The sequence below is a fragment of the Lytechinus pictus genome, chromosome 12 (genome assembly GCF_037042905.1).
Source record: "Lytechinus pictus isolate F3 Inbred chromosome 12, Lp3.0, whole genome shotgun sequence".
NCBI classification, from domain to species: domain Eukaryota; kingdom Metazoa; phylum Echinodermata; class Echinoidea; order Temnopleuroida; family Toxopneustidae; genus Lytechinus; species Lytechinus pictus.
In genome coordinates, this window is record NC_087256.1 from 23,251,625 (window position 1) to 23,273,081 (window position 21,457).

Sequence of the window (21,457 nt, forward strand, 5' to 3'; positions counted from 1 at the left end):
AATGGTTTCTTGATTTTAATGTGTCAAAATGTAAAATAATGAAAATGTCCCGAAAAGTTTCAAAAATAGACTATGCATATAAAATGGATGGAAATGACTTAACCATAACTAAGTCTGAAAGGTAATTAGGCATTTTAATTAATGACACATTAAATTGGAAAGATCATTGTGAAGAAACATATACTAAATGCAATAAAATTATCGGTATTGTGAAAAGGAACTTTATGAACTGTCAAAGATCAGTTTTTAAGACCCTTTACGAGTCACTCATTCGACCATGCTTAGAGTATTGCTGTATAGCATGGGACCCGTATCGGGCAACCCATATTAAATTACTCGAGCATATACCAGTATACAGAATAGATACGTGAGAATGATGTGCCTGGATTGGCAAACAAGTTACAACGTACTTTTACAAAATTTGAATATGCCAACTTTGGAAGCAAGACGAAAGTACCATAGACTTGTTATGTTCTATAAGCTCACTAATAATTTAGTTCATGTCAATGTAATGATTAAAATAGCTAAAAGGATAGGTAGGAACGATCATGATAAGAAAGTAATCACGCCCTTTGCAAAAACAGATTACTTCCAAAACTCTTTTTATGTTAGAACCTCCAAAGATTGGAACATGCTCCCTAGTAATGTAATAAATAGCACATCTATCTCGACTTTTAAAAACTTACTCAAGGCTCACCTTCTTATATAATTTCTATATTACTAAATAATTCCACTTTTCCTATCCATAATAATGCCTCACAGCTAATTTATTATCGTTCTTGTCATACTATGTATAATTTTGAACCACACCACAACTCATAAAGATTTTGTCATCAATTTCATTTATTATATTTTGTTATATTATGTTATCTTATCCATGTTTTATTATTTTGTTCTTATATCACGTTTTAAATCTTTTTTTAAACGTTACAAGAATCTATTAATGTTATCTATGTCCTTTTCTATGGTAATTTACATTGTTTTATTTTTCGATTGTTAAACATATGTTTTTATCTTGATGCTATTTTATATTATTGGGATCCAAACTTGTACGGGTTTTTCAAACCTTTTTTTGTATCCCTTGACATGTTTTACTTTGTATGTTTTACTTGTCTAAATAAATACAAATACAAATACAAACTCTCCTCCTAATTCCACAAATATATCCCTTTTTATAACTTTCCATAAAAACTGAAAATATAAACATTCCAGTAAATACCTTATTTTGTAACCTAGCTCGCTGGGATCGTTTACCCTCACCGTAAGAGTGGAGGTGCCATGGCCGAGCGGTCTAAATCGTCTGGCTGTACATGGAATGTCTGGGGTTCGATCCCCGGCCGCGGCACATATGCCCGTGAGCAAGGCATTTAGTCTATACAGTGCTCTTTTATCCTGCATTCAAATAAATGGAAATGCTATACGCATTATTGGCAACTATGTGTGCACTTGTTTAAAAAATATGAAAAGAGTAAAAAAAAATATTTAAAAAAAAAAAGGAAGCTGCGCAAGGAAAAGGCCTATTTCAGAATTATAATATGAAGCCCTAATAATAGTGCCAAAATCCCATTCCTGTCCCATACCATTGACCCCCGCCCCGCGCTTGTCCAGATCCTGTGTGTATTTGAGTTTTGTCAGACGTGTATCAATCAGATATGATTATTTACGTCTGGACCGACCTTTAACGTCACCATCCGAAAGACGTGACCAGGGCTCGAACCTCTGCATCAATTTGTAACTTCCCCACATAGCTTGGATTAAAGGCGCACGCCACAACGCCCAGCGTCCTGTGTCCACTTCACGTGTGGATAAACGTGGTCCTTTACTGTTGTGTAATCGTTATAATGGGTGAGCACTGGTCCGAAACGCCATTTCTATCAAACGAACTGCAACCCAGTTTTTCGACTACAATGAAGAAAAACCTTGAGCGTGTCTCACCACGCATCGATTATAGATAACCGAAGAGAGGAAAAGGAAGGAGTCTTGTTTTTGTGCCGGATACATGTCGACGTTGAATTTACAAGCTCTCAACCTCAGCTAACATTCTGATATTTTTTGACAGCCAATTATTGTGGAGAGAAAAATTGCCGAGTCAATACAGGTAAGAAAACCTCTTTTTTAACCAAAATACGGAAATAACAAAAAAATCTCGCTCAACTTTTCACTTTTTGAAATGTTGTGTTTCACAGGATATACAAAAAAATATCTGCTATATGGTCTTTAAACTGGTGCCTTCAGAAAGTTTTTTTAATCTCGAACACCTTCATTTTAGAGCAATTTTGAGGGGGCCAAAATCCCCTTCAGTGGGAGCGCCCCCCTTGTCTTTTTTTTCTTCAAACCAGCACCCCTCTTTAGACATCGTTCCCAGTGCCTTGGGTATTATGCTCTAACCCCTACTTTACGCCATTCAATCCAATTCAATAATGGTATTTTATTTCAATTCAATTCAATTACATACGGCAGCCATATTTTAGCGTTCTTACAAGAATTCTCCAACATAATATTTCAAATAAGACATTATATTGATAAATACAGTAGCATAATACCATTATACACAAACAAAAATTATGAGGAAAATGAATTTCATCATAAATTCTGAAAATCGAAATAACAATTAACTTTTGTTAAAAATTACCCATCCCAAAAGTTAACGCATTAATAAAAACATCTTAACGGAAAACACTTAAATTACATTAAAATAATGAGGTAAAGTAAGAGTGAAGGTGAAAGACTGGTAAAAGGTATTTCATGGACAGACATTTTGAGACTTAAATTATTAAATTATTGTTAATTTGACAGATTTATCATTTTAAAGGTCTCATATGAACGCCGGATATGTCCTATAATTTCATCTTATATAAATGTGTTTTTCTATAATGTTATATTTTTTTATGTTGAAACATAGTAAATATTGTGTTTATCTGGAATAGAAAGAAGATTTTAATTAATTATTGTAAACACGACGACAAGTCAACTTTTGGATGAAACGCAACGAAAAAAATATCTGTTCTTACAATGCTGTTAAGTTTACTCTTCAATGCTTATCTTTAATGTTACGAAAACAGTATATAATATATATATTTTTTTATCTTCAAGATCGCATGAATTGATAGGCGAATCTTTAGTAGATATTAAAGGACATTAGCCTACCTTCTGAGGAAACGTACCGAAAATGAATCACTTTTTTGTCTTGTTAATTTTGATTGAATTGAATCATATAGTTCTGCATTTCAATAGTGAAACAAATCACATGAATGCTGACTTTAAAATGATTTTTTAGAATTTCCCATGAATTTCTTATATTAAGTATAACTGGGGTGTAATTATGGTGAGTTTCATCTTCTGCATACACTTTGTTTATTTTTTCTTTTGGTCTCGTCCCGCCTTGTCTTATCCTAGTTCGTCTACAATCATTTTCTCTCCTTACCATGTGGTCTAATTGTCATTTATCCCATTTACCATTTTGTGTAATTTGCAGTTAGACTGTACCAATGTCTCCTGGGTCCCGTCTTACAAAGAGTTACGATTGATCCAATCAACCTCAACTATGGAAAGCCAGCAACATCAACATTTAAAATACATGTTTGTTCAAAATATTTTTCGACATATATGATGTATATTCATATATTCATTGCTTTCTTGAAAAGTTAGTGCGCTTCTCTTTATTTACAAAGGAGATCTCGTGCAAATTTCCTGTAGAAAAAAATTATGACACTGATGGACATCCATACAGTTAATGTTGATTGGATCAATCGTAACTATTTGTAATACCTCGGTCACATTTGCTCTACGGCGGCCGTACGGCGAGTCGAAAACAGCCGTTTTAACAACTTTTTTAACAGCTACATATAGGTGGTTTCAATGAAAATGAATAAAACGGCTGTTTTCGTCTCGCAGTAGAACAAATGTGACCGAGGTATTAGACGGGGCCCTAATATGCACTTGGTCTAATACCACTAGTACATACGATGAACTGTCCACTGAATCCAATTTTTATTTTTAACAAAATGCAAAAATGCAAAATAATAAAAAGACGAAATGGACATCATCAGGGCATTGGACTAAATGACAGACGAAATTATATTCGGACCAAAAGGTAATTAGGTCAAATTAAAAGTAGACCAACTTGGTTTAGCCATGATGGAAGATCTGAGAATAATACCATCTGCAATGAAACCAAGTGATATAAACCTTTTAATAACCCAGTTCGTAGTTCCTTTCTGCGCATGATCAAAAGATTCTACGCATGATCAGAGGAAGGTCATTTGTACTAACGTGACATGATGGTTTAAAATCTAATGAGATAAGCACCAACTTTGATGTCTTGATTATTCATATATTCTTTTGAATAGTGGTTTTTATTTACATCCACAAAAAACAACAAGGCGTCCACGAACGACTGGTATTTTACAGTTTGCCAAGTACATTGTGCAACATATGCTATGATATGCATTCAAAGTAGGAATGCAACAAATACCTTCATAACGTGTTCATTGGTGTGCTATTCTAGTCACCTGGTCTATTCAATTTCTTCATCCTTGTATGTAAGGCAAGCTTACGTAATATCTTGCTTTGAAATCTGCCTATCATAATAAAAGAAATGAAAGGTCATTTGACTAAAATTGTCCATGAGTAACTACGAAATGGTCTATTGGTAAGACATGATATCTACTGTTAAAGAATAACCACAGTGCCAACACTTATTGAAAGAAAACACAAGCAAACAATGAAAAAGATATATATACTTCTCTTCTTCTCTTTGTCAAAGTACTAACAGTCATCGATTAGATTAATCCGTGTGCCCAAAGTGTTAAGAGAAAACATATACACAAAAAGAAGACTCTTACTCTTTTTAAGAATGGAGGAGTGTTTGTAAAGAGGCTCTTGTGGAAAGTACATCGTATTTATGTTAATTCTCTGTAAAATAATGAATAAAACTTGTTTTATTCATGACGTCCCTTAGATTATGTATACACACATTTGAACCGGTATTTTCTTTACTTTTTGTTGTCCAAACTTTTTTCCATGCTGGTTTTTGTTACTCGTTAGAATTGTCCTGAAGTTCGTTGTTCATGTTTGTGACCTAATTAATATTGGCCAAATTTGACGGTGAACTTATTTTTTTTTCAGGTTTTCCTTATTGAAGAATCATGGAATCAAAAGAGAAACAAGATCAAAATGCTGAAGGGAAAAGGGTATGTATCCGAACATTCTTTATTTTTATCTTTTAAATTTTATTTAACTTATTGTTATTTTATTTCTTCTTCTTCTTCTTCTTGTTAGTATTATTATTATACACTTAAAATGTTGGGCAACATACTGTCCACTGTGTTGGGTAACGTATGTTAGTGAAATATATATATATATTATGGGCAATTATTATCCAATTATTAGTTGTATTACCCATTTGGGCAGATTTTAATCAATTATAGTTGTGTGGACAGTATGTTGCCCAGGGTTGGTTAAAAGTTGGGCATTTTTGCCCAACTATAATGAAGATTGTAGTAGTAGTAGTAGTAGTAGTAGTAGTAGTAGTAGTAGTAGTAGTATCATTATTACAGTTATCATAATTACTATTACTACTACAACTACTACTACTACTACTACTACATTTTTCAGCTAGAGAATCGGTGAAAATTTCTTTCTCATCATCAAAGCTGTAAAGTGTATCTCCAACTCCCTGAGTGACCTTTACTCTACAAAATGACAGCTTGTTATCACCTTCTTTATTCCTTTTAATCTCTATTTGATATACATTAGAAGATAGCGATGAACATGTGAGTATTTGTCCAACAAGGTTATCGGTTGTCTTAAGAGTCTTCGAGATAAAAGATATGCTTTTGACAAATGAGTCTGCCCACGGTTAAACCGTGCTCTGCATTTCTTACATTTCGGCGACATTGTGCGCTTTAGGGGTCTATAAAAAAATACCTTGGAAACCAGAGCAAACCAGACTCAAAACCTGATAACTTATTGGATCTTGAGAAATCGTGGAGAAACATGTGATTTTTTTTTTCAAAAAAAAAATCTAAATTTAATATCCGGAATCATAATAGGCGAATAATGTTTACCCACCAGTGCATGCATGGGTGTGTTCAATTGAAACTAGGATTTTAAACAATTAAAAAAAAAAAAATTGAATTTAAAAAAAACAATATCGAAGATTAATTTAAAAAAAAATCTTATCACACCCCTCCGCCCCCAGGAAAAATATCTCTTAAAATTTCGTACGCGGGAAGTGTGGGTACATGAGCACCATGCAGCAGCCGCTTAAATTTTAAATTGTACACAAATCGAAAATTGGTCAGGTCTGCACATGTATTGGTGATTATGCAGTGTACCAGGAAGTGAAATGCTATTTCCAAACTCTGACAACCTGATAGCTATTCCTTAATTAGACTGATCAGGAATATGAAGAAACACTGCAATATTAATATATCAACAAACAATTGAAACAGAAATGAAAATAAATGATTTTCAAGTTAATTATATTTGAAGTGACAATTGGTTTCAAAATATTGATTTCAGCTTATTGATTCATGACCTATTACGTGGGAAGGGGGAGGCTCTTCCCCCCACATTCATGCAATGACACTCTTCAATATAATTTTTATATCATTAAAATAGATGTAAATATCGATAAACTCATCCATTTATCACAACTTAATCGGATCGGCACGCTAGACTTCTTATTTCTCCTTTTCTTTACTTCGGTCACATTGATATTGGAATGGAATTCTTCCTTCACGTTATTTTTTTGTTCAGGAGACTTGCTGTCGTAGGTAACATTTTTATATCTATTTATTACATACCAACATGTAAGCTTATATTCAGGAATTGCTCTGCATTTTTTGGGGAGTCGGTTTATGAGACATATATGACTTAATTATATCCAATTCTGTATTCCAATCTGGCTGGCAGTGCAATGATTTAATTGGGTCTAATTAAGTCGGAGAATCTCCAATAAAACTAGGGTAACAATAAAACTAAAACAAATTGCAGGGGCGGATCCAGCTTTTTATAAAGGGGGGGTTGGGGTGGTATGCGAGGGAGCGTAGCGACCGAGTCCAAGCGAGCGGAGCGAGCGAGGGGGGAGGGTGTGGGAGGGGGGTGTCCCCCCTCCCACAGTAGGGAAAAATTTTGAAAATCTGTGTGTGAAAATTGCGTTTTCTAAAATTACAAGTTTAAAAAAAAAGATAAGATTTAAAAAAATGGTCCCCGGATTTTTTTTTTTTGGGGGGGGTTGCAACCCCCCCAACCCCCCCTCTAGATCCGCTTCTGAATTGGCTCACATGATAACACTGTGTATCGGGGAAACGTGTATAAACATGCGCCCTGTGAGCATTTTCATGATTTTTTTTGGGTGATTTTAAACTGAAGCTACTGAAATATGTAGTAAAAATTATATTAATATTAGTAGATCCTTTTATATCGATTAATATAGTTTTTGCACCACGGCGCGGAATAGACTCAAGAACACAGAAAATGTATTGAAAATACCCGTCAAATGACAATAACAATAAAAGGTATTTGTCGACAATTGTTGGAGTAGTATCGTCTCAAGTTTCAGAGCTGACCAAATAAAGAAACTCTTGCCCTCTCTCTCTTCTTACTTAACTTTCACATTTTCCTTTTTCACTCTTATCCGGCTGTAATTTTGTTCTTTCTTTCCTTCTTTTTTACTTTCTTTTTATTTCTATTTTTTGTCCTTTCTTTATTTTCCCCTTTTTTCTTTCTTTTTTTATTCTTTTTCTTTCTTTCTTTCTTTCTTCCTTTCTTTCTTTCTTTCCTTCCTACCTTCATTTCTTTCTTTCCTTCCTACCTTCATTTCTTTCTTTCTTCCTTCCTTCCTTCCTTCCTTTCTTTCTTTCTTTCTTTCTTTTCTTTCATTCTCGCTTTCTCTCTTTCTATCTCCCTCTTTTTATTTTTTCTCTTTCATATTTTTTTCGTTTTACCTTTTTCTTTTTCATAAACTGGTAGACCTGTATTTGCGAATTATGTCTTTAAATGTATTTGTAATCTGTCATTTGTTCATAATTTTGAACAGTGTCTTTTGATGTCAATTTTCTTTTTATCACCAGCTAATGATGAGTCTTCTAACAGAAATTTGATTTATTTTGATAATCCCTAGGCATTAGCTGGTTTTCCTTTTTTTATGAGTCTGTATTTTTTTTCCTCATGTCCCTTGAAATTAATGTCTCAGCTGAGAAATGCACGGCAGTATCAATCTTTAGGGTACCCTCCTTTCCCAAATGTTCTATAGTGATATACATTTTAATCCCTTTCCTTCTATTTTTGGCCGGATAATCCCTTTCCAGGATCGATTATTTTAATCCGTATCTTCTATCAGCTGGTTTGAAGCTTTGAATATAGATCTGTCTAATTTTGGTAGGGGCCACTGTTTTTTTTTTTGTTACGTAATGGGATGATCAAATAATGGCAGCATTCAATAATATGATATCCGTGACTTTGCGTCAGTGTATTTTAGTGCACACTCTTGAATATTGCCTCCTATTCAAACACTTCACGAATTTTGTTTAAAAATTATTTGGGATAAAAGCAGCCTTCTCATTTAGACTATAGTTAACACTTGTTCATTTTTTTTAACCAATACGAGTCACATAAAACATATACACCTCCTCATAATTTATCTTTGGAAATGACACAAACTGTATGATCACTATACATTCAACGTGTTTTGGAGGAAGATTCTCCCTCACACACAAATGATTTAACTAATATTAAATAAATATATTGATTTTGAAATATAACAAAATAAAAGAATTTTTTCAATTAATTAAACATTATTTGTTTGTTCTAACCACAGAAGAAGCCTTTCCTTGGACAAGATGTGATAGCATGGTTCCTTGGTATCATCTTTATCACTGCCCTGCTCACAGCAGTGAAGTTCCTTGGTGAAGCCAGAGGATGGGATGCGGATTCGGGATTTACACACAACACCAGCGAGACTTCCTCAGAGCGCTTCCTTTCGGAACCCTTCGTGGAGGAACCTGGCGTCATCGGCCGATGCGGCACAGGGGCAACATCACGATGGTACTACTGGAAACTGAAACCCGAAGAAGTGACAACTCTCACCAGGGTGATTCCTTGGCTTTGCTACACCTTGCATCAACTATTCGTCTGGTCTTGCATCTACTACGCCCAGAAGAAGAAGACGGTGTACGCCGACCCTGACGTCCCGCGCTACTCGTCCAACATGAAAATCTTCAACTGGGTCGCCTTGATTGGGAACATGGTGTTCCACCTGATTCACCTTGGACAGACTCATTGGACCTATGATTCTTTGGCTCAAGATGTTTCAAGTCCGAGCAACATTGGCTCCGCCATCATCATCCTCATCTTTGTCTTGATGCTCGAATACAGGAACCGCGGAATGGCCTTTGGGTGGCCATCTCAGGATGATAAGGGTAAGATCAGCAACAGGATGAGGCTTCCCTGGGGTCCACAGGCTATGATTCGCAAGTACCATGGCTATATCTTTGCCTGGGGAGCGGTCTTCACTTTCTGGCATCACCCCATGGAGAACACCATCGGCCATGTGATGGGGTTTGTCCACACCTGGATGTTCTTACTGCAGGGTAGTCTGATGTTCACCAAGGTCCACCTCAACCGTTACTGGCGCTTCCTCCTTGAAGCTTGGGTGATCATCCACGGTACAGTGGTAGCTTGGCAGACAGGGAACTACCTCCCATCCCTCTATCCCATGTTCATGTTCGGCTTCCTCTGGTTGTTGGTCATGACACAGCTCTTCGGATTACCATTCTGGCAGAGCCTCCCAAAGTGGAGTCGCTTCATACCCTTCGCCATCTACCTCATCACAGGCATATGCATCTATGGATTTGTATTACCAGACGGCGATGGAAACTATTGGTCACGGCTCAACGAAATGGTGCGGATTCCCGCCATCGAGTACTTCGGTATCCTCTTTGGTTGGGTGGTCATGTGGTTCTTCATGTGGATTGAGGAGAAGATGAAAGGTGACAAGTACAACGAGCCATTCCAACCTCCGAGCACCATTGTTGAGATCCTCTACATCTGCGGTGTTGTCTTCACCTACGCAATTATGATGGCCGTTTCCATTCTTGTCCAGTCTCTTGACTGGCAGACGGGCATCATCACTCTCTTAATGTTCTTCATGCTCTTCTTCACGCTTGGTGTTGCCGTGACTTGCATGCTACTACGGCAAATTATCAGACCTGTTAATGACAGACATACTGTCAAAGAGGTGTCGCCCACGAAAGTTGAACCTGCTTTTGTTAATGAAGCATTTAACCCCGATGATACCGAGGACACTTTGCCTAAGAAGTCAACCCCAAATGATATGAAAGTATGAGCTACCCCACACTATATATCTATAGGTAATCTGACTGGGTATAGTGGGTCAACGATAGAACACTTGCATCATGAACAGGTAGGTTGTCAGTTCAACCCTTGGAGAGCTATGCCAAAGACCTTTACAGATAAGGGGCCTTCTGCCTGGTAGCTAGATGCTCAGCTTTTACTGGCAGATTGAAGGAGAGTAATAGTAAGCTATGAATTTCATGCAGAACGTGTCTGCTGGTACAACAGGTTTATAACTGAAGTGACTATGTACACCGAGTAAAAAAACGTTTTTATTATTAGTACACCCTTTATGTGACGATCTTAGTCCCTACAGTACTTGTACAACACTGTTTTAAAGTTGAGAGAAAAAAATGTTTTGCCATTAAAGAGAGAGGTCTTGTATATGGATATTTCATCTTGACACACTCGCTTCCGAAGTGCCCTTCTAAAAAGTCCACAAATTGTGTAAATATCCTGAAAATATATATATATTTATCCTTTAGCAAATGTATTTTTGTGTAATCAGATCACTTTGTTTTTATTTCATACTGAAAAATACATGCATATTTCTAACCTAATTTGAAGATCATGTTCTTGCATGTACACTTTATTTTTGCAGCCATTATTCTTATCAATCTTAAAAAGCATATCTCTAGGCTATGAATTGATAGTAAACTAAGGGGGTTAAACCAGGGAGGAGTTAGACCAACCGAGAATTAGACCATCTGCTTGTAGACCAAGTGAATAAAAACCACTTTAGGCATTGAAGAACGTGTACTAGAACTTCTGACATAGCAGCAGTTCATGAACCTGGGCCCTGTAACAAAACAATAGTAATTGATCGATCGATGTGGAGCGCTGTGGCCCAGTGGATTAGTCTTCGGACTTTGAAACAGAGGGTCGTGGGTTCGATTCCCAGCCATGGCGTAATTTCCTTCGGCAAGAAATTTATCCACATTGTGCTGCACTCGACCCAGGTGAGGTGAATGGGTACCCGGTAGGATTTATTCCTTGAATGCTTTAGCGCCTATATGGCCGCTCAGCTAAAGCCGGGGTAATAATGATATACCAAGTATATTTCAGCCCCTTGAGCACATAATCAATGTGGATTTGGCGCTTTAGAAATATTTAATTAAAATTATTATTATTATTATTATTATCGAGGAACTGATTTTAAAATCGATCATACACAATCATCAATGCAATGAATCATAGAGATTAGCCCAACAATCGATTGCTAAGTTTTATATTACGGGGTCCTGATCTGGTATCAGGATTCTGTACTGGTGTTGTGGTTCAGTGGATAAGTCTTAAGACTTTGAATCACAAGATCTGGGGTTCAAAACCCAACGCAGCACTCATGTCCTTTGTCAAGGCGTTTATCTACATTTGCCACTCTCCACCCAGGTGTAGTAAATGGGTACCCGGTAGGAAGAAATTCCTTGAATGCTCGAGAGCTTGATAAGAGTAGCCATGCTTAAGTCAGGGTAATAGTATGCAGCGCTTTAACAGAAACATTATAGTAAGTGCTATACAAATGTTGCTTATTATCATTACTGGGTGTCTCAGAAGAGCAGAGTTGTGGAGTATCTTCTTTTCCTTCAAAATTTTAATTTTGTTTGCATCATTATCATCTTCTAACAATGAGAATGGTATCAAGATTAAGCAATAAGTAGGGTATTAAAAAAAATATTTTTATTCTGAATGCAAGGTACTTAAAATCCACAATACAACTTTTTCTGCGACACTATACCATACCAAAACTATGTTGGCAAGTCCAATACACAAATGTATTTAACTCTACATGAATTAAGCATTTGGCATAATTTGATGAGATACATGTACTTCATCACTCCTCTGTGAATTGAAATGATTAAGAATGGTGTGAAAGAAATGTCATCCCTAAAAGACATGAATAAATTATTCAACACATATATATTCTAATATTGGCACAATTTGTTCTTTGCCATCTTTGTATCAGCTCTCGAATTCCCAATATGAAATGTACACAGTAGAGGGGCCCCTTGGAGAAAGAAATAAATGAGAGAAGAGAAGAGATAATAAAGATAGAGAGTAGATGTTGGAGCAGAGAGTATGAGAAAAGATAAATACATGTAAGTTGAGAAATTAACCTGTTGATTACTGAAATCTGGGATTCCTAGACTTTTATTACAGGGATGATCCGGTTCCAGTAGGCGATGGGTTAAAGAAAGAGATGGGGTGACTGAAGAGATGAGGTGACATGTACTATGAGATTAATACAAGAGAGTGGAAGACACAAAAAGAGTGAGATGATGAGAGAAAAGTAGAGGTAAAAGAAAGATGATGGGAATAAATGAGGGGAGAGGAACAAGAAATGGAGTAAGATGTGAGAGGAAAAAAAAGATGAAACATAGATGGAGGAAGATAGAACGAGAAAAGGCTATAGAAGATAGATCACAATGCCTGTCAGAAAAAGAAATAGAGAAGATGCGAGAGAGATGAGAAGAAATAGAGAAGATGAGATGAGAGAGAGGGAGAGAGATGGGAATGAATAACAGGAATAGAATGAAAGGAAAAGGAGTGAATATGAAATATGAGGGGGGATGAAAGATAAGAATAAATGAGAGAAAGAGATTAAATAAAACAAAATGAGAAAGGTATGGTTCATCAAATGCATTTTTTTGGGGGGGTATGAAAATGTAATCAATTAATTTGGATTTTTATGCAACATTCGTGTTCTGGTAAAAAGGTTTATTCTCCAACCAACGACCAGAAAAGAGTGTGACAGTCTCTTTATTTCTTTCATTATCAGTACACACACACACACAAATGAGGCAATTTCAAAAGCAAGAGGATGGACTTATAAACTTTCAATGTGACAAAAGAAAACAAATTTTATTGAAACCAAAACACTTCAACAAAGAATTGCATCCATGCACTAAATTACAAATTTAACAATTTTTTTAAATATATTATAGTTTTTTTTCTAAAAAACAGATCATCAACAATTTATTTTCTTCAAAATATGATAAGGAATGAAAATGGAAAGGTATATTATGTGTAAAATAAATATTTTATAAAATTAGCAGCTCTATGTTGATAATGAATGATGAACATTAGTAATAATATTATAATGAACAATGCTTGTTATATTTACAATGGCCATGGACGGTCTGAAACATTTTAGGGGTGTTATAACTGTTCATAAAGTTATACATGTGACAAACAAAGAAATGAAATATGGAATGCCAAAAAGGAGGCTCAAACTTTTCCTGAAAAACCCATTTAAATAATTTTAATCAAATTGAAGATTATTGCCTAAAATGTAGATTAGAAGTAAGAATTTTAAACTACATTCAAATCTTAGCTTAATTATATGATTGAAATTCATTGAAAAATCTACTAAGCTTTCCATACTCCAACGGCATATAATGTCATGCACAATTTTACAAACAGTTTTGTGAAACATCCCCCTGCATTTATCGTACAGTACATAAAATTGATGAAACAATATGAATCCCCTTATCAAGAAAAATGTACATTTCTAGAATCTATGATATAAAAAGTATTTTTGTTAGACTTATGGGTTCCATAACACAAAGATTAGCGATTAATCATATGCTTGATTTTCACGATTAATTGTACATTGTAGTCAATGGAATCCATCATAGAAAAATGTTCTACGATCTTTGCTAAGCTTTGTGTTATGGGCAACTGGTATTTAGTGCCTGATTGAGAGTATGAGCAACACATTTCCTGACACCACATACCTCATCGACCATGTACACAGAAATGTTGCTGGCATTCTCGCTGAGCTTCCGTATGCCATGTATGAATGACTGTGTAGGTTCTATATGTCAAACTCAATACACTGTGTCACATGGTAAAACCAAGCAGACAATATTTCATCTCGAGTCTAACTAGAACATTTTTTTTTTCATTTAGCCTGCTGCCATCAGGGGTCTCTTTCACAAAGACTATCATAACTTTTCAACTACCATGAAAACCTTGATTGTTACTGGCTGCTGAACCTTACTGTTATGATAGTTGCCATATTTGTTTCTCTTTATGAAAAACGTCCAAGGACTAGAACCCGGACTATAGCATATCTTTTTAGAATATAATTTTACATATTTTTCTAAATTTTGCATCACATTCTGTAGCTTTTTCACAATAATGTATGGACCAGTTGCTGCTTCAGTATTGAGAATTTCGTACTGATAATCAGACATTAATAATACCACTTCTCGAGCTATTATTCTGCTAATCCAAATGTCCCTTGACATAAATGCATAGCATTGAAAACTCATGAGTAAATAAGCCACAGGTAAATGGCATTTGGCCTTCTCCCTCCTTTTCAGCAAGATCTGATTGAAACAAACAGATATGGAAAGAAAACTGCGATCTGTATGTCCTATGGCATTGGACCACTAAGACATAACACTCTTATTGCAGTGAAATAAAGATAAACTTTAATGGAAAAATATTGTGGTTATGTGGAGTTTGAAATTAAAGGCCAACGATTAGATGTGATCCCTAACCTCTAAAAGATCCATCGTTTAACATATCATGGAGGTGCCAACATGTACTAAAATGGAAATATGCAAATGGAAATGATAGAGATGTGGAATTCGAAAAAAAAAAGGTCACGTATGTGACCCTTGACCCCTGACCTAGCGTTCGACCTGCACCAGCGCAGGAAAGGTACGCATGCGGAGCCTCTCCACCTCTGCTCTGAGAACCGCAACCTCCTGGGCCTGTGCCTTGGCAAGGTCAACGAGCTTCCGCCTCTGGACGATATCCTGCATCCGCTTGGCTGAACCTGTGTCGCTTCTTGCTGCCGCTGTGAGAGAGAATGTCAAGCAAGTTCAAAATAATTTGATGTATAATAAAACATTCATTCTAAAAAATGCTGCCAACTACTCATTGTGGAACAAATTTCAAAGTCTTATTGATATGACATGTGGTAGCTCAAACAGCAGCTGAACATCATCATAAAACAAAATTTTCATGAAGTTACCGGTACTCACCATTTACATTATTGATATGTTTTCTCTCCGATACCATGACGGTCATTTCTTCCAGGTCTCTGTCCAGGGTCGCATTGTCCACTTCTTTTTGGCGGATGACGTGCTTCAGTTTGCTGATCGTCTGTTTCCTCTCACCCACGGTTTTGTCGTTATGCTAGGGAAAAAAAGAGAGGAGATTTTGGAATATATCGATTTATCTTATCTGGGATTCGGGAGACTTAAGACTGAAATGTGGCATCCCTGTGGGAGACTGAAGACTCCTTCTGTTTATGCCTGGTGGGTGTTTCATAAAGCTGTTTGTAAGTTAAGAGCGACTTTAAGAACGACTGGTGATCCTTTCTTGCGCACTAAATAATTACCAATGTACATTTAATGGTGAATATCATTTACCACAAAAAAAGATCACCAGTCGTTCTTACAGTCGCTCTCAACTTACAAACAGATTTATGAAACGGCCCCCTGATTGGTCTAAACAGCTTGGTCTCATTTCCTGACCGGTTTTCTTTGTTCAGGCTAAATCCTTTTGGTCCAATTTTGATTTTGTCTGACCGGCACTTGGCGTAAATGCCAGAAATCTAATGTCCACTTAACCTAACGTAGATTGACGCAGTATAGTAACATGGATCCTTACAAAGAACAGAGGAGTCCATGCAAGCAACTAAGGATGGGTGTCGCAATCATCCTTTATCTATACACAACACCAACAACATCATTATCTGATTCGGAGAGAATGCATTGGCCTTTGATTCCAGGTCACTGCATCCATGGTTTAGTCTGGTAAATATATTACTGTACGCATGCCGAAGAGTCGTAGTCGTGGTAGACCAAAGCAGTGATCCCATCAATGTTCATCTACCGTACATCAACCACAGTCCAGCCTCGTAGAATCTTCATGAGATCCTCATGTCTGTTTTGTTTACAATCGCACAGATTGCCATGGTAAATTCAATTAGATTGTTGTTTTAATGCAGTGGTTCCCAGTATCCCTCAGGGCTCAAGGCAGATGGGCATGGTCTTAATACAGAGTTGACAGGGTCTTTGACTGAGCACAGCTATTCACCAAATCACCGCACACTTCCATCTAATTTGGGACTGTGTGATTGCCCTCCCACTTCCCCTTCAGGGTGACTGAGCATGAATGCATAAATGTGGCTACACCAGACCTGCCAACCTCTGGGAATGAAAAACTGTATTCTGTGATAAAAAAAACTGTATTTTTCCCAAAAAAAGTGTATTTCATAATAAAATGCTTGGCGTACTCGCTCATCACGGCGCTCAAGCTGCATGCAAGCTAAAATGTGCACTGCTCTTGCAGATGAAAAAAAAAAAACCATTGAAACTTGTGTATATCTCACCCTGGTTTTTACAAAATGATTGAAAAAAAAAACAAGTTACCTGAAATTACATTGATCTAATAACCATATTTGTGCACGTTTTATGAAATAGAGACATATAGAGATTATTTTTCTCAATATATTACGATTTAGTTTAAAAAAAAAACACATATTTTTCAAAGAAAAAACGTACTGCCGTATTTTGGTTGCAAAAACGTACTAAATACGGCTAAAACGTACTGGTTGGCAGGTCTGCTACACCTGTTCAAGAAACCAAACATGGGGCATGTAACACAAAATCTAGCAATAGACCACAAAACAAATTTTTACGATCGATTGGATTGACTACAATGCACCATCCAACATCGAAATTGACCATGTGATTAGTGAATAATGGAGTGTTGCGAGAAACATGCGATCAATTTCAAGTCTACTTTGGGTCCCAAAATCAATCATATCCCATGCAATTACTTGGAAATACGCACTCCAAGTTGCTCTGCTTCTTGCATCAAGGAGTATAAGTGCATATGCTACGGTTGAAATGAAATTGATCTATCAGTAATAAAATTCCAACAGAATTTGCAATTGAAGCAGGGGGCTGTTTCATAAAGCTGTTTGTAAGTTAAGAGCGACTTTAAGAACGAGTGGTGATCCTTTCTTACACACAAAACCCATCGCTAATGAATATACCATTTGCCATAAGAAAGGATCACCAGTCGTTCTCAAAGTCGCTCTTAACTTACGAACAGCTTTATGAAACACCCACCAGGTATTTTCTTGCAATACCCCTTAAGGTGTCTTACGAGAAACTGGCTTCAGAGCCTTAGATTACAACTTCTTGTACAAATAAATATGGGAGTTGTTGACTTACTGCTCTTTGGTTTTCTAGAGTGTGTTCCAGAGTCTGAATCTGCTGCTGCTTCTTTCCCTCGTGATCCTCATTATGAAGAAACTTTTTAAAAAAATGACAGGGTATATATAGAATTATAAATCAGCCTTTGAAGAAACATGCAGAAGACCAATGGCTTGAATACATTTTGAAACAGACTTCATAAACAGACATTATACAACTTGATATCAATTATATGGTACAAGCACTAGAGGTAAACGACCCCCAAATTACTACCAGAAGTACTTCATATCAGAGTAAATCAATATAAATAAACAAAAATTTCCAATTTACATACTAATCTGTCCACACGCTTATTGGAAACAGTAATCTAAAATCAAATTTTTTAAGGTTAGTTGAACTTAATCTATGGGTTTAATAGCATTATCTAACATCATTAGTTAGATTTAACACCTGACTAACAAAATATTCAATTCAAGAAAGTTAGTGAAGTTGGCAGACAGGTTCAAGCATGCTCTTTAAAGTGGCATTTGATGTCAAATAACACAATTGAACACATGGGTGAATTTAACCTCTGGGTTACAGTTTTCCCATCTTAGCGGATTCAGGCCATAATGTTATTTTTTTATTATTAATAATACAATATTAATCATGAATAAAATGAGAATTACCCCTTGGAGTTCTCTCGACACTTTTAACATCTGAATGACTTTGGCTTTCTCGAGTAGATCTTCTATCTGCATTATCATCTTCTTATGCTCCCTGTGAAAGAGAGAGAGAGAGAGCGAGAGTGTGTGTGTGTGTGTGTGTGTGTTTTAGAAACAAGGGATAATAGTCTGCCAATCTTTTCAAGCACTTGAACTCTCCAACTACATGTATTGTGTTAAGTGACAAAGGCAAGATTAGAAATGAATAGAATTTTCATTTTCAGAATTTTCCCACAAAGTAACTGCATACTTACGAAGCACATCCTGTTATGTTATTAAAAAGTATGAAAAAGTATCAATGCAAGAGCTTCAATACCAAGAAGATATAGAATTTGAGGTCTTCAAAAAAAGAAGAACTACAACTACCATAATCAAAGCATATCATAAAATGACCCAAAACAGGTCTGTTGAAGACTTTCAGAATACCACTTTATGAATGATTAGTCTATTCAAGTTTCCACAGCACAAAGAAAGAAAAAAACTACCAAAAAATGATTATGGTTCCACTGTATCCAATTTCATGCTTCTTTTTTTTTGGTGAAATTCAGTAAAGAAACACATACATGTATTGTATGAGGTTGACTGAAGACGGACAGTCAATCTGCCCAAAACGTTGAGTCTTCTCCCTTGCTCCTGTTCTACCACGGCTACAACTCAACTCGCCGACTCAAGCCAGCCTTCTCTCGACTACTCAAGCCCCTCATCTCTCGATCTACTCAAGCTCCTCAACTGTCTCTGTTGAACAGTCCTTTTAAGGACTACACTTCCAAATTCTGAAATATAATCTACTTCCTAATCTCCACTTTCTCGCTTACCCATTTCACTTCTACCTCTATCCACTTTCCTCAGTCCTTTCTGGGACTTTCCACATGATGTACATCACCATAAACCACTTCCGCGATTATAAATTTATTGACAACCAAACTTACTGGAATTACAATACACAGGATATTTTTACTTACCACTCTAAGACGTGGATGCCCTTTCTGAAGTCTTTACTCTCTTTCATTGCTGTGATCTTAAGCTCTCCAAGTTGCTGTTAAAGATAAAAACAAAACAATATTTGACAACCTTCCAAGGACTTTTTGCCCTGTTAAACATAAAACCCTTTTAATTTTAAACCATTAAAGTTGTCATCATTTTTATCAATATCACCATCATCTCCATTATTATCTTTATATTTCTTTATATTTCTCCTCATTTATATCATAGTCATCATTATCAATGTCCCCATCACAACCCTCATCACGTTATCATCATCACTGAAACGACTATCACCACATCTATCACACCGTCACCATTATCATTATCACCATCACCATCATCATCATCCCCATTATCATCATCAACATCATCACCATCATCATCATCATCATCAACATCATCATCAACATCATCATCAACATCATCAACATCATCATCATCATCACTATCGCCACAATCACTGTCACTAACACCAAAACTAGGGAGTTTTTGCCACAGCTAAGCAGACACTTCCTGGAACGTAGAGAATCTATTGTCGAATGCCCTTCAGGAAAATGAAGTCTTTGTCGGGGGGTCGGTAAATCAAAACGGTGGTTTCCCTCATGACTCTGGACAAACGACATACTTGTGATTTTTTTGTCGGCTCTGCTGTTCCGAATCACCGACCCTCGATAACGACTCCATTGTGATTAGACTAGCATTTTCAATGAATTTGATACGTTGTAGGATTCATTCCGCATCTAGAAAAACTTGCTACTATCACCATCATCATTATTATAAAGAGAGTAATTAGATCTCCCACACTCTATCACCCCCATCTTTTCTCCCCCCCCCCCACACTTACCCTAATACTGGCATTGAGATCTTCCACCACACTACGATGAAGCAGCACACTATCATCGAAGTCTGCGATGAATTCATCTACGCTGACCTCCACCTGACCCTGCTTCAAGACGAGCTGTACCTCAAGATTGCAGGTGAACCTCAGACGCTCTTCACGCAACCTGGGGGGTCAAGGGTAACAAAGGTCACAAATGATCCAATCGTTACAAATGGTCAAGTACATCCACTTGAGCTTGAAATGGGACTTTCGAATAGGTGAAATCATAACACTTGGGTAATGCAATATCCCAGCCATGGAGTAATTTCCTACTTCAAGAATTTGTCCACAATGTGCTGCACTCAACTCAGGTGAGGTAAATGGGTACCGGCTGGAAGTGGTTCCTTGAAAAGCTTTGAGCACCGGAATCGGCTACCGAGCTTAGCCAGGGTAGTATAGGAGTGTCTTGAGCACCTAACAAGGTGGATACATAGGCTATACAGATATCCTATATTATTATCATTATCGTATGTTATTCCTATCGTCCCCTTTTATTAGGTGAGAAAATGAAATTCTGTATCCTCTGACCCTATGACTGATTCATTGTCAGTACTATTCATTTAAACAAATCAAAAACATTATTGATTGATTTATAAATCACTGAAATGTCCTTTATACCAGTCCTGCTCTATTTTCTTCTTATAATGGAATCTGTAGCAACTGCCAGGAGCTTTCACAAGTGAAATTTGTCCGACATAAAATAGTATGGATTCAATGCACCTGCTAATCATAATTAATCATGATTAAATTTTGCAGGGGGATCATCTACAAATTTGCACACTGCATCATGGGTGACGTACGTGCCCATTGCTGCCAATTGCGGCATGGTCGATGGTCAAGGGTCCAGGAAGAGAATGGAATGTGCCCCTTCCCCCAAGAAAGAAAATGAGCAAAAGATCAAATATATGTAACAATAATGATAATAAAATGGGGCAATACTAGCTTGTGAATATGACATTCAGACAGCTTGACAGCATCACAATTTGAAATTCAGCCGTCAAATGGTTACATCGTTACACAATGAATATCTATGAAGTTTTATTGAACACTTGTCGAGAAAATAGCACTTAGGCCCATTAATCATGTCTGTTACGTGGAATTTCCCAAGTTGACTAAAGTAACACATGGATGTTGATTCTACCTGTTGAGTGCATCAAGGAGGTCATCTATGTCACCCCGTAGTCTTTCATCTTCTTCCTGTCTTCGCTGTAAGTAGCCATTCATGTCAGCTAGAGTCAGCGCATGAGCCTTTACCTAATGACCAAATGAGAACAAAGTATACAGTAGTAATATCAATGACGATGTTCGTCCTTTGCTTGCGATAAAGACCACAACTTCACAAATTCCCT

General features: G+C 36.7%; 2 protein-coding genes across 2 annotated transcripts in view; one reads left to right on the forward strand and one right to left on the reverse strand.

The window, feature by feature from the left end:
• The first annotated feature begins 1,821 nt into the window (after nt 1–1,821).
• On the forward strand, nt 1,822–12,285 carry LOC129273708 (uncharacterized). The gene is made up of 3 exons (XM_064107318.1): nt 1,822–2,098; nt 5,128–5,192; nt 8,825–12,285. The coding sequence occupies exons 2-3, from the start codon at nt 5,148–5,150 to the stop codon at nt 10,349–10,351; spliced, it is 1,572 nt and encodes a 523-aa protein (XP_063963388.1). The 5' UTR covers nt 1,822–2,098; nt 5,128–5,147; the 3' UTR covers nt 10,352–12,285.
• An 894-nt stretch (nt 12,286–13,179) lies between these two features.
• LOC129272585 (cilia- and flagella-associated protein 43-like) overlaps nt 13,180–21,457 on the reverse strand; it is a 46,455-nt gene continuing 38,177 nt past the window's right edge. Inside the window, exons 29-35 of the mRNA XM_064107317.1 lie at nt 21,250–21,362; nt 20,073–20,232; nt 19,207–19,280; nt 18,209–18,299; nt 17,559–17,639; nt 15,354–15,507; nt 13,180–15,166 (exon numbers count right to left, since the gene is read on the reverse strand). Of these exons, the coding sequence (XP_063963387.1) occupies nt 14,997–15,166; nt 15,354–15,507; nt 17,559–17,639; nt 18,209–18,299; nt 19,207–19,280; nt 20,073–20,232; nt 21,250–21,362 (843 nt within the window). The 3' untranslated portion in view covers nt 13,180–14,996. The remainder of the gene's footprint in view (nt 15,167–15,353; nt 15,508–17,558; nt 17,640–18,208; nt 18,300–19,206; nt 19,281–20,072; nt 20,233–21,249; nt 21,363–21,457) is intronic.